Below are 14,704 nucleotides of genomic sequence, written 5' to 3' on the forward strand. Positions count from 1 at the left end.
CTCATCGGGATGACCAGCAGCGCCCACTGTGACGCCTGTGGGGAGGAAGAGACTATAGAGCATGAGCTTTGTCGCTGCTCGGAATACTCGTTGGAGAGGAGCGTGCTTGCCACCGCGCTCAGCTGATTGCACAATCGGCCATTTACAGTAGAAACTATTCTAAGTCATCGGTCTTTACCATCGACTTCGCAGAAGTCGACGAAAGTTTTTTAACGTTTCCTGAGTGAAACGAATTTGAGTGAAAGACTGTAGGGCCCGAAACGGGACTAGAGCGCGCGCTTTCCCACTCCTATCTCTTCCTCTTCTCCCCCGCCTTTTCATTCCCGAGCCCCATTCCCCCAGTGCCGGGTAGCAAACCGGGGTCTACACCTGGTTAACCTCCCGGCCTTTCCGTTCTTTCTTCTTCCTACCTTCCTTGATTGTAGGGTTTAACGCTCCGGCTCAACGCAGGCGATGAGGCACGCCGTAGTGGAGGGCTCCGTATTAATTTTGACCACCTTGGGATCTTTAACATACGCCGAAATTTCGCACACACGGGCGTTCTTGCATTCCGCCTCCATCATAAAAGCGGCCGCCGCGGCCGGGAATCGAACCCGCATCTTCGTGCTCAGGAGCACAACGCCTTAGCCACTGAGCCACCGCGGCGGGTTTGTATGTATGTATGTATGTATGTATGTATGTATGTATGTATGTATGTATGTATGTATGTATCAGAGATAGGGAGAGAGAGAGAGAGAGAGAATATTAATAATGCAGAGAACTAAGTATTCCAAAAGCTTTTTCCCGAGCAAACCGTATCTCCGTTCGCGTTCCAACTTCACAGGCAGGATTTTTTTGTGTTTTATTTTTTAAACAATTAGAGCAAGGACGGCACTTACCTGCTCGGGTATGAAAACAAATAAAAACGATTTTCGCTTATGGAAGACCCGGTGGCCATCTTGGACCCGATGGCCACCTTCCTGAAGCCTCTTTTTCTGCGATACGGGCCCCCCTGAACGCAATCCGCTAAAAGGCGAAAATAATACAAGGTTGATGCCCGCAATAAAGTAATTCAAAATAATTTTTCACCGTAGCCTGATCGAGCTGACAGCAGTAAAACGAAAAAGAACACAGGAAATTAGTTCGTTCGCATCCAATACGCGTTGATGCCCCTTCTTCCGTTTTTTCTTGCCACTGTATTGATATGTCCCCAGCTCTTTATTGAGCTTGCAGGAAATGATGATGATGGCCCACGAAAGGATCGAAAGCCAGTACCAGCCACTGTGGCACGCAATCTGTCGCTCTGCTGCACAGGCTCTCGGTCGAAGAAGGGCGATGACCGTTCAGACAACTCGCTAGATCTAGAATCGTGGCGCTTCGTGATCGCGGGAGGGCGTCAATACTTTGATTTTTTTTTTACTCCGCAAAACGTTCTTTCGCACTTCTCACTGCTCTTTGCGCATGCGCCATGCATCTTGCAAGGGAACAGCCTATCTTGATTTTTACCCATGGAGGATATGTTTTTACCCGACTGGCCAAATCGCTACCACTCACTGGCCTGCCAGAGTCACTATTAATTATTTTCACGTCTAGACGAAGCCGCAGCCATAGAGTTTCATACTAATATATACTAGAGGTAAATCTGGCGCCACTGCCTACGGGAGCCGTCATGTATTGGGCAGGTTCGTACCCTTTGTCCTTGGCATGGTTCGATAACAGGCTGAAACGTTGGCTCTGGCTGCAAAAAAGCACCAATATTTCTGTAGAAGGTCCATCAAATTTGTTTTGTTATTATAAAATTGAACCACCAAAAAGAATAATTTGCCATTGAATATTTAGAAGCTTCATTCACGATGAACAAGAAAAAATATTACCCTTTTTTGTTGATTTTGGCTACGAGACAAAAAAGAAGCCATATGGTTAGCTAAGCGAAGTAGGCAAGGAACGTCGTTAGCTGCAACGGCGCCGCCCATTGCGGCCCGCGATTGCAGCACCACATTTCCCTCTGTAAATATTAGTGTGAAACTCTATGGCCCCAGCCACTGTAAGGAATAGAAATATTTAACGTTGACTGTCACAGAGCAGTAGCTGTGTTCTCGGCCACCGTGGTTTCCCGTTAACGCAACCTGTCTTTTTCAAGGTACCATCCTTGCCACCTATTTTATCCTAAGCACATTAATCCTTCTATGCTATCGTCATCTAGTTTTTAGGCATATTTTTGTAAATAAAAGGTAGAAAATGTAGGCACTCGCCTCTGAAATGCGCGCAGTTTCAAGAGCAGTCGCTACTTATCCCAGCGTATACCGCATCTATGCGACGTCTGCAGCATGTGACCATTGAAAGGGCTTCTACAACGACTTTTTATCGGCTATCTACCGCAAAGGATTAAACCCTTTGTTGTGGACACCACCGTTCATGTGCTGTCGACTTTCTGATGCCACCGTTTAACATGAAAATCACCTGCTTCAATTCTAAAGGCGGTCCAAAACAGTAACCTCTTTAATTTGGACGGAGCCCTTATAGCTTCAACATTTATAGCCTCGTCAGCTAAAAGGACATATATACAAAATAATGTCATTTCAGCCAACAATGATCCATTTCTATTTAAATTACCGAGCTAAATATCATACCGACTGACTAAAAGTGACTTTAGATCATCTTTCCTACTTTACTCTTTATGCACCACGAGTACTGGAACTTTTTATTCAGCCCATTTATTTAAAATTACATTTATATGCAATAAACCCCCGTTATAACGCAATCACATCTTATTCAGTCTTTCATGGTCCGCACAGCAGTGTACAGAGAGCAAATAATTCCCGTTTTTAACGAAGTAATGTCTATTAAGAAGTTAGATATATCCCGAGTACTTCGTTATGACGATGGTTGCTGTACACAGTGTATCAGGAATGCTAGACTGTGTTAGCCGAGAGGACTGGCAAACGTACGTAACGCACACCAAAATGAGTGCTTACCGAGCACGTTCGCGTGCCTTGCTGTATTCCGTATGCACTCCCTCGATTCCAGTCGAATTTACTATGCAGACTGTACTTGGGAAACTGTACTTGGGCTTTTTCAAAAAAACTTCCCTCTTAGGAATGGCCAGCAGCGCGAACTGCGATGCCCGTGTGGCTGTAGAGACAATAAAGCATATTTTGTCGTTGCCCTCAATATTTGCCAGAGAGACGCGTTCTTCCCACAGAGCTCAGCCCATTGAACAATACAGCGTTTCACGGTAGAAAATGAGGAATAAACGTCTTTGTACAGCAGTCGGCCTTCGGGAAGAGTCCTCTTCGAGGACCCCTTAAGACCATCTGGCTTCTTGGGCTCTCGTCACAAGCCGAAGCTGGCCGCCAGGGTTTTCAGACAATCTCAGGAGATGGGTCCCAACCATCAAGTTCAGAAAAGGCGGCAAAAGCCCTTCTACGTGCTGAGTGCGCGCTCGTTCCCCCTCATATCTCCTCCCGTTCGCCTGCCCTCACTTTTATCCCAAGAACCACACTCCCCCAGTGCAGTGTAACTATCCGGGCTCTACACCTGGTTAACCTCCCGTCCTGTCCGTTCATTTTCCCCTCCTTGCAGGAACGGCCAATCCGGAAGCAGCGGCGGCCGGAAGCGTTCGACCCGGAAGCTCGTCCAGATGGCGGCGGCGGCCATGGGCAAGCGGTGACCACCGGGCCGGAGCCAGACGTGCCTTTTAATCTCCCAGCTCAGCCATTGCGAAGGGAATCAACCCCCCGTCGTCCCTTCTCGCCGACATTTTACCCCGCGCTGCCAACCACTGACAAGAGACTGCTGGTCCACTTCCTCCGCGAGCCGAGAAGGTTACAAGACAGTATTAGACAAGCGTGTAGGAGGAGAGGTCCACCTGGTATGGCATGTACTGCAGATGCTGCTCTGTTCGCGATGAAATGCCTTTGATAGACGCGTACTCAGTTGAAAGCAAGAGGTTCTTTGGGGAACTCGGCTGTGGCTTGGCGTGCACGGTGTGGCAGGCGCAAACGACATCTTTACCCTTACGCCCAGAAAAGCAACCTTAAGGCCGATTCAAGCTCTGTCTAATGCTTTCTTACCTGCAGCTATCGGACACACGCCAAAGATGAGAAATTCGTTCTCTGCAGTTCACGTCTCGCACATTCACACAAAAGAAGAGAGGCGACACATGCTGGAAACAATTCCTCGCCTCAGCACAGCGCTTGATCTGCCAGGCGTGTGATCAAACATGACACTATCACGTTCGAAAACTCATCTCAACATATATTCTGTACATGCATAAGTAGAGGAAAATAGTTGCACCGAGGGGCCGTATGCGGACTTTGCGCACGCCTACGCCACACGCACTAACCACTCATCAAGAAATTAAGCCTAACGCGTCACCGCACTCGGAAATGTGTGATTATGCGCGCACCGAACTCGCTTGGCGAGCACGTTTAACTGGTTGTGCACGCAGCAAGGTGTGCATCCTGATTCGCTGACGCGGACAGTGACCCGCTGGGTTATCTACCAAAGAGAATCTGTGATATCAGTGGTTGCGAGGAGGCTCGTATCTGTACGAGTGATAACGAAATTGCTGTCTCAACTCAACATAACGAGCATCGTTCTTAGGAAGACGGTGGAGCAGGGCCTCACACTCCCGTATGCTTGATGTTCTAACTTGTCGGAAGAAGTGCGAGATGACAGAACCAAAAATTGCACGACACTAACCTGTTTACAAACCCCTATCCCCACAACTCCACCCTCCCCGTCAGCGATAAGCAAGTGCAAGCCATCTTTCACCTAACATATCCCTCTATGCAAAGTGAACATGTGGTGCTGGTCAATATCACGAGTTTTGTACTTTGCGCGCCAATGTACGTTGTTCGACAGGTCCGACCCGGATAACTCCGAGGCCGCGTTATTCCACGGGACAGACTATCGTGGGACACAACGCGTCACGTCCAACGCCCGAAATTCGCGTTAATTGCGCACGCGTGCGCGGCATGGGTGGCTCTCTCACTTCATTCAGAGCAAAAAACATCGCCGCCCACGGGCCTCTTATGAATTGCTGGGACCACCGAGATAAATACAACTTTTAGCGGACTAAACGTTGGCAACGCCCGAGTATATTCCCCTGCGTGGAAGCCTCGGCGATTACTCCTTTGAAGGCGTCGCGAAAATGCTCCGTCATGGCGGTCAGGAAGTCTCGTCAGGCGGTAGCGAAAGGTGCTGTGATCTTGTCCGGTGCTCGGCGGACGAATTAGAAAAAAAAACTGCGATAGCTGTAGAATGGAGCGTGACGTAACGTCCCAACGTCCCGTCCCGTCCCGGCTCACCGGGGCATGGTCGCGAGTAGAGGTAGAGATCCACGCTGCTCCTAGAGCACGTTTTCTTCGAACAAAGGAAGCTGTTGAGGTTGCGCGGTGCACTTGCTTCGCTTGCAAGGCAAGCTGTTGACTGTTATTTAGTTAGTGGTTGGCGAGTTCGTTTACGCGGTGTTTTGATTTTTTTTCTTCTTTCCGCGCACTTTGGCTTTGACACGCAGTTGTCGAGGGCAGCGGAGAATATTGTGCTGCCGAGATACCGTTATCCTGCTCCAATGAAGGTTTTGTGCTGTTTCACGGGTATTTACGAGCTTTCCACACATTCTCGTCCCAACCGAAGTTTGCGAAGTTTACGCAAACTATACTTGGTGAGGTGCTAAGAGTCGATTGCTATATATATTCTACGTACCAATAACAATAGCCGCCGCAACGCACGAAACTGTGGATTTTTCATTTTGAACAACAACAAATCAATAGGAGTTCCCCTCACATGGACGTCACCTATATTCTGTCTTCTCGAAAGATCTACTAAAAGTTGAGAAAACTACCAAACATAGTTACATACAGTTATAATGGCATCCGCCGCCTAAACTGCGCCTAAGCAGAACACAGTGCTACTCAAGTTTAAGTAGCGGAAGCACAAAACATGGAAGAAAAAATATTTTAGGTACTATCAAATACTCTTGAAGCAACGCAAACGACTTGAAAAGAGAAGGATAGCGTTTAAAAACGGAGACAACATCTAGATTCTCCTATATTGTCATTTTACAGACCATATAATCAAACTCGACCCCCAATCTTCATGGCGCATAAAGCTTATACACAGTGCACGCGCACAAGTCATCAGCAATATTCAGCGCGCATTAACACGTATGCACTCTCTTAGCACAGTCCCACTTTTTGGCCCCTGTGCTCACACGTCCACAAACCCATATATGCACATTTATATTTTGCAAACTCTTGCTACAGCCTTTTCGATTCCTCTTCCATATATGCACGAGCGTAACATATATACGTTCACACAGCGTGCGCCTGCGTCCGGCTGTAGTTCTCTAGAGCACTGAACTCCCGCTATTGCGACTTACCTTCATTTTGCACGCAGAGTGCGTCTATGCACTTCGCCTTCAATGCGCATGCGCGCACGCCGCCTGTGTACATATATCGCGTCACCGTAATCGCCCTGGTGCCGCGAACATGCACCGAAGCGCGCGCGCCCGACCCATTACAACATCTCATACGTGCCTTGCCTGATATATATACTACTTTCTAAAAGGGTTTTATACATACGAACCATAACAGCCACCCAACACACACCCTCACCCTATCGCTGTAGTGTACAGTTTTCTGGGAGTGACGGCAGATCGCGGAAGCCTGACGGGCTCTGTACGCATGCGCAGTGACGTCAACCTGCACAGTTCAAGTTGGCAGCCTTAAATTTTTCGTTTGCTGTAAAGATGAGGCAGTAAGTGGAACTTGAGCAGGATTGGTTCGAAGTTCCAGGGGTGCTGACCCGTTGCAAACACTGACTGGATTTTCAACGGAACAGCTCTCATAATCAGGATGAGGAGAGATAGCGAAGAGTTTCAGCTTACCCTGTGCTTCGTGCGTACTCCTAGCTGGGCGTGTGCGAATTCGTTCCGGTAGGGTGGCTTGTTCCGCTGACGGGCGGCCGGTCATCGCCGTGCCCACGCATTCGCTCCGGTGAGGGGTAGCCCGCCTTGCCGTTCCCTCGCGCATGCGCAGTGGGGTCCCGGTACACAGGGTACGCACGGAACGTACGGTACATACGGAAAGTTAAAACTCTCTAGCTACAGCGTCGACACTTCGGCTATTGTGCGGGTATCTTGAGAGACGCCTTGATGCCACCCGAGCGGACTTTCGGGGAAATATTTTAACAGAAGTGTCCAGTCAGACAAAGACACTTCCCTGCACATTAAATTCGTCATGTAAACTTTATTGCAAAAAAAGTGATAATACGTGGAACTATGCAGGAGATGGTTAGGAGCGAGTACGGGGTTGTGTGCTATAGGGCCCGTTACGGGGTTTGCGTGGACTACGGCAAACCCCCGTTATAACGGAGTATGCGGTACAGGTAACTGTATTCGTTATAAGCGATATTTCGTTATGACGAGGGTTTACTGTACATCCAGTCTATACGACGCTGTCTGGCACAGCCACCGGTCGCAGTCGGTGTCTTCTGGCGCACAGATCGGATTTCGCGAAATGCACCCCAGTGAATACGTCCATCGCTTCGTCAATCGAGAGACTTGTATCAGTGGAACTGATTCCGTTACTGGAGATCCGGGCAACACAAATCAAATTAGTTAATTAACAACTTGGCGTGATTTAGTTTTCCAGCACCTAGATGCATCCCCGAGTAACAATTCATGTTGAACTCAAAACACTGCTCCTGTGTTTCGTTATGCCAAGTCCTGACCGCAGTACGCACTACAAAAGTGAATAATATCGATAAAAAGCTATTTTATACTCGCAAGGTAACATGAAAAGAGCACATTCTACAACTATTAGGAACATTGGCAGATGTGGTGCAGTTACCAGTTGTCCCTGCATAAACCAGAGGTATTTGCGTGGAGGAAGAAAAAGTTAAAAGATGGCGCTGCCCCGTCTTTTGCGAACCGGGTAAAATGTATCGCAAATCGCCCGTACGCTCGCACGCACGCACAAGAGAGCGCCGAGCAGACGAATACAGAGGGATATGCCAAAAGCTACCTCCAACTAAACATCCGCAGGCATGAAGCTACAAGAAAAAAAAATATTGTGGGACACGCGTTGGGCCGACTCTGACGGCTGTGGAAAGGGCAACAGCCCAGAGAGCGGTGTCAACGGGGGTGGGCTCGTGAAGGCTGGCTGCATGACGTCATGCCGTCCCCTAACTTTTTCTTCCTCCGTGTATTTCTGCTTGCCTGTTGTTTTGCTAGTCACACAATAAGAAGCAAGTTTTTAGCAAATCAATGGATGCAAATACATGGTGATTTAGCCGGGGAAATGTCGGAAACATCTGCTAAATTAATTCCACGAAGCAAACCTATCGGTGCGGTGCACTCGATTTGTTGCCCTAATAACTTTGGCGGAGGAAGCATGAGTGGAGATCATAGGCGAGAGCAATATATCTGCCCACCAGCATTGCACAGTCTGCAAAAGATCGCGGGCCTCTCGGTTGTCGATCATTGACGGCCGCAGTTCGACCGGGGTGTTTCAGCGACCCGAGGTTTGATTCAATCAATATCATATATGCAGACATATAACAGCCGAACCTATAGACATGCACCAATAACACGGCAACCTTTCTAATATGTACATAAGCACTTGCCGCTTCGTTATTCTTTGATGAAGTTGTCGAGACAATAAAGGACTCAATGGTTACAAAGTTCTCCGAGTGTCGTTTTTTCCCTTCCTCTCCTAATGGAATTTTTACTGCGGCTGTGCGGACAGGCACCACCAGTTCCGACGCTGTCCAACGAGGCAACTCGCACAGGTATACCGTTATCTGTTCCGGTGCTGGGTGCTCGCAACTCTAAGTTTAGGGGAAGTCTGGCAACAATGCGTAAAAGGCAACCAAGATGGTCGCCGCATACATGTTTTCGGAAGAACTCTGTCTCGCTCCCGGGATGAGTTCGTTGCGTCTGTATGCGATGCTTTGAAGAAGCAGAGTGCCCCATAGCTAACAAGAGTGCCAGCTGAACGGCTGAACGCTTGTGCTGCTGATTTCGGAGTTCCTCTACATAGACAGTTTACAGCACGGCGCCCTGGGCGCGGCCATGTTGGCCGACGTGACGTCACTCGCCATGGCGCATGCCTTCTAGAACGCGTTTCTCGCCCTGGCCTTCGCCGGCGCGGCTTGATGGGCGAATTTGACCAATTTATTTAGGTGGTTGAGGACTTTGCGTCTGACTAGGTAGCGTGTGCCAAACTTCAGCGATTACTTGGTCCTAAAAAATCGCGCATAAATGTCGTGTCAGCGCTCTTTTTATTAGCGTCCGTCGCCCTGTTCACGCACGTTTTGCCCAACATAAAGTTAGTAGTTCGATGTTTTAGTATTTTTGTTTTTACGTACGCTCTTACAGCAGTAAAGCCTAATGGCTGTAACATTACGCAGTATCACAGAATTCTGCATGTATAAATAATTATCGAATTGTTTTGGAAGGTTTCCTTTTCAGCTAGTTTACGCTAAAATTAGTGGGCTGTGGACGCACGAGTTTATGACTACGAAATAACGTGAAGCAAAATGACCCCTCATTGGTGTGGAAGCTGCATGTTTCTCCTTGACCGCATCCTGTTTCTACGTGCGATGAAAAATCTGCAGCGCTCAGCGTTAATTGCCAGCTGACGCGGTCAGCATACACCTGCGACGCGTTATCAGCCGTTCCATGTGCGCTAACTTGCGGGTGTGTAAACACAGATGTTGGGACTGAGCGCGAACAGTGAAGCTTGTAAACGCTCAAATCGAGTTTTTCTCGCGCGGGCAAATAAGGCTGTAGACATGAAAATATATTATTTTTTGTATTGCGCATTACAAAACTGATTTGGTAACATATGGGACGCGACAATTTTCGGTCGTCCTTTAGTTATTATTTTTAGATATCCATTCATGTAGTTTAACTTTTGTCAGATTAGCTACAGCAAGTTCAGATGATGCGTGTCCGATAGGCAGGATGCATGTATGTGCCGCCGATTGGCACCCACGCAGGATTTAATTACTGAGAGCTAAGGGGCGAACTTCCCTTTTGTGCCAGCTTCTCAGTTGTGGCGCTGCTTCAGTACACGCTGAAAATGTAACGCATAACCCGATTCAACGATAACAAGTCTTTCATGATGAAATGTATCGATCGAGATTCCACAGGTAATGGTGTTCTGGAGGGTGGCTTACGCACTGAGGTGCGCGATGCTCGCTGAGGGCGCAAACAGAGAATAGCTTAGGTTCTGAGACACTGTTATCGCTAAATGCAAAGGTGTTTTTTTTTTTTGCTTTTTTACACTTCATGTGATTTGTAATTATCACGACACGCCTGTCCTACGGAGGTCCAATGAATGATTGAGTTACGTTACAGAGGTGGCTGCGCGCCATGGCATTCACATGTTACCGTTCACTGGAGCGTCTCCGCTAACGTTCTCTTCCATGTCGTGGCGACCTACATCAGCTTCGATTTCGTCAACAGTATTAAATCATGGCTCTTTTCATATTTTACGAACGCCGCATTTCTCAGTAGACCATGGCAGTCTACGGCGGAAACCGAAACTCACGTGCGCTAAAGGCCAATATGGCGGCCGCGGCGCTAGTGCAATCTGGTTTATGCGTGCCTAAATGCTCCTGTAAACGGTACATATAAAGTCAGAGCGGTCACGTGACTTTCCTGGCCCAATGAAAAGGCCACACGCACCAGTCCCGCACACATCACGATGACGTCACAGCTATCACGAACGAGGGCTGGGTAAATGTACGCCTTCATTGTACATTTGTTTGATTTCTTGCCCAAGGTGGAACGCGCTTAGTTCGCAAAACGACAAAATGCTGGCGATCGTGGAATCCAGACCGACTCCCAACTGTACGTCAACTGCTGTCGCTACAGGTCATCACCTTGGAGTGATCCTCCGTGAATTTTGTAGCGTGAGCTGCACTGGCCGTCGTTGAGCAGTTTCGTGTGGCTCCTGGAGAGCCGTGCTGCGTATGTGCGAGGAGCAGTGATGTCACCCGGCACCAGGGGCGTAGCCGGGGGGAAGGGGGGTTGGGGGGTTGGGGGAACGCCGGGCCCGTGCCCCTTCCCCTTCCCGAAATGTTTTGTGCTAGGCTGGGGTGCGGAAGAAGCGCCTGAAGTCGCCTGCAAGTGCCGGACCTGGAGTTTTAAGAACATTCTTGTTCAAGGGATACGTCAACGTCTGATCCCTATGCCCGCTCCAGATGCTGTACAACGCAACATATACAGCCCGGCTGCATTTCGCGCCGGATACACCGAGCTGCGCCGAGAACTTGCCGCGAGCTGATCGAGGCAGTCCCGCTGTTTCGCTGGCGGAACAGCATGGCCGGGAAATGGCGGAGCAGCCGGAAAAGCCTCATATAGGCATACATGTGTTCTGGACTTTAGCGTGTCATTCCTTGCCTTTACACTGGTACAGAGTGTAATAACATGACAGAGCATGTCAGTGTATTTTGTTCAGTCAACTATCAATCCTCGATGTGTTTATTTTTCTACCGGTGTCGCATTTCATTGACTATTGCGGTTGCATAATTTCTGCTGTATGAAAAGCATTGCTCTGCCCATCTTGTATTTCCTCCGCGTCAACAAAACTGCACAATTCTCTTTATTGCAGAGCTTTGTCTTTTTGTCACTATTCCATTGTTTCCTTGACCTCCCTCTTGGTTAGAATCAGCATTGCGTATTTTCTGAACCGGAATTTTTCTGAAGCCATGTCTGTTCGATTTAACGGCTAGAAATAGAATTAAATTTAAGAAACGTGCAACAAGCTCAACATTTAACAGCAGTACAATAGGTTTTCGGCTAAGCGTAAGTTTACTATTCATGTTACTAGCACAAAAATTAGCACAAAAAATAACAAAAAGGCGATTACTTATTAAGGACGAAGACGCACGTTTGCTAGCTTCACCGCCATAATATACGAATGTGCCGCACGTATAGTCCCGTGCGATTCGAAGGCTATCGCGGTAAAGCTACTCTTTCAAATGAAGCAGACAGAACACCAGCTTTAGGAAATCGTCCATGCCAGTTTCTTTATCGTCAGCGGAGATAAAAGGCAACCAAATCTGTGCTTGATAACACCTAAAGGGTGGCAAGTGAGTCGTGCGGGCCATTGTTGTAGCATAGAACAGCCAACAAGGGAGAGAAGAGTGCGAAATGTTGATTTCCATGGTTCTGAAACGCAACCGTAGGCAGGTAGCACGCTTGGCCGCTCGATGCTCGCGATAACCTTCAAATCGTGCTCGACTGTACTTCATAGCTGATATGAAAACTTTTGATTCCCTTTTCTAAAAGAAAATCTAAAACACGCGAATCTAGATAGTAAACAGCCAGTGTTGGCCTCCACTTCCGCTTGACGAACTTCGGGGACTGCGCACTACTCACGAGCACACTCATGATCACGCTCACGAGCGCGTGCCCGCATAACCGCCTGCTCTATGGACGACGAATCACCCGTGGCCTATCCATAGACCGGCGAACGGGAATTTAGGTCATCATCATCATCATCATCATCATCATCATCTAAGCTAATTAGGTAGGATTTACTATTAGCGTTCAGCATACACAAATCGCATGTTTAAGGATCATTTATTTCAAGCTTCATTTCAAAAACAACGCGCAAGAAGCCTTGCCTACATATTTCCCCCTCCCATCGTTTGGTCGACCGCCCCCCCCCCCCCCCCCCCCCCCCCCCGAAAAAAATTCCTGGCTACGCCCCTGCCCGGCACACAGAACCTTGTTCGCTGCCCGGCGTCTCTCACACACCCCACGCGCCCAGCGTCTTCGCCGACCTCCGTTCGGCACGTGGCGGCCCGGTCCACTTGATGATCATGCGAAGGGTGGCCGGGTGTGGAACCGATGGCTCGTGCGTCGCAGCAACACCGGCGTACGCCTGTAGAACCAGCTCAGCTCTGGTGCGATTTGTGACGCTGCGCCGGAGCCACTTGATAAATATACATGTGTCACATAATGCGTATACCGTGCGTGTCATTGAAGCAGCAGTAAGCATGATAATCAAGCTAATCCTAGACAACCAGGAAAGCTAAAAATAACCAGCTCAACCTTAGCTCTCGCTACGTACATCCTGGCATAGCCGAGCTAAGCCACTGCTAATTTTTTGACATGGTATGGTCTCTCTGAACTGGAACGGTGCTGCTTCTGTCTTCAGAAAGAGATGACGTCAAGTTGCTCCGGTGTATTCTCACGGTGTATTCTCGACTGCGCATCCTGCCCAAAGCTCCCAGTGCCTCTCGCACTGACTTGTCTGGCAAAGGTTCCAGCGTCACTCTTCGCAAGCAGGACCTCACGCGTTTACTCAAGGCCGAGTCTTTGGTGACCGGTTCACGAGAGACCGTGCAGCAGGTGAGAAACGTTGGCAGAGTGTTCCTACGGAACACCGTCATTTCTCACAACCGTCTAGCAGATAACTTCCAAAAGCGGTGCCAACTTACGGGCCCCCAGCGATGGGAGCCAACGCAGACGCTGAGGGAACAGGTCGCCTACGCGGGCCTTCACTCCGGGCGTGTCCCAGTGGTTTTCCATGATGCGTGGTAATGCAACTAGCCTCAGTTCAGTGCACAGCGACTGCTCCGTAAAAAGTGGTTTTGGAGATTGAATTGCACGCGCCAGAGAAAGAACTGCCCTCCAGCAATGAGCGGCAAATGTGCTGCCTCCCATCAGCAAGCATATATATCAACAACGGCTCCAGCCACCGCTGCCGCCTTCACTGAACCCAAGCGGCTATCTAGGCGCTTGACGATGTTGGGAAGGTATGTAGAATGCGCTGTACCTGGTGCTCGCGGAAGAGGCAAGCTTCATCCTGTTTACTGATAATAGCGAGTCCATAAAGGTGCTCCATCCATGGCCTATCACAAGCAACCATGGACGTCCGCGGGACGTCCGAAATACAGCCGAACATCCAATGCCCAGTTCGGACGGCCACTGTACGTCCATGTTTGGACGTACAGTGGACATCTAGAAACGGATGTAAAAGTCCAAACACATCCGCCAGTGGACGTACAAGGTTACTACGAACCATAAAAAAATGGCTTAAATTGAATATAAAAGCAAAAAAACCAAAAAAGATACTTTTCAATTAAAAAGATTTTGTACATCAACACCCTGACTTGTATATTGCAAGCTCCACCTGCATATTTCTAAAATTAAGCCTAATTTTTTTTACTTTCTTGAAGCACCTCACCGACTCCAACAATGAATAACCTCTTTGGGGAAGGATATATAATTGAGAACCGCTAACGAAGCATGTGTAGCAAGTTCACTGTGTTCATGTATGCCTGCCTTTGCGGTGTAGTATTTATTGTAGGAATATAAGCTGCTCGTTATGCTATTCTGGGAATTTTTACTGAACGTCCGAAATACATCCAATTTCTGACGCCCGACTGGTCGTACGGAAGGGCTAAATCCGGACGTCCGACGGACGGACATGGTACGTACATCGGCCCTGAAACCGACGTCCTAGAGCAGGGATGGACGTGTAGGAAAGGGAGCCGTGGACTCGGTGATGCTGTGGCTCTCCTTCATTTATTGTTGGTGTGCAAGCCCCGGCCGGAACTGTAGAGCGGCGATGGCATACGACCGCCCCTAGAGCGCAGCCGTGTTCGATCTCCTGTGTCGCGTGGAACTGCTGCCCTGACCAGGCACCGCTGATGATGATTGTGGGAGGATGCGGATGATGATAGTGGGGCTAAATGC

At 48.8% G+C, this 14,704-nt stretch overlaps 1 protein-coding gene across 1 annotated transcript in view; it reads left to right on the forward strand.

Annotated features, from left to right (window-relative positions):
• The window catches only part of LOC144139657 (uncharacterized), a 164,973-nt gene extending 156,263 nt beyond the window's left edge, over window positions 1-8,710 (forward strand). The window contains exon 16 of the mRNA XM_077671950.1: window positions 3,562-8,710. Coding sequence (XP_077528076.1) covers window positions 3,562-3,649 — 88 coding nt within the window. The 3' untranslated portion in view covers window positions 3,650-8,710. The remainder of the gene's footprint in view (window positions 1-3,561) is intronic.
• The last annotated feature ends 5,994 nt before the right edge of the window (window positions 8,711-14,704 follow it).

The sequence above is a fragment of the Haemaphysalis longicornis genome, unplaced genomic scaffold (assembly GCF_048455015.1).
Source record: "Haemaphysalis longicornis isolate Haplotype H1 unplaced genomic scaffold, Haemaphysalis longicornis Haplotype H1 scaffold_5, whole genome shotgun sequence".
Lineage (NCBI taxonomy): Eukaryota > Metazoa > Arthropoda > Arachnida > Ixodida > Ixodidae > Haemaphysalis > Haemaphysalis longicornis.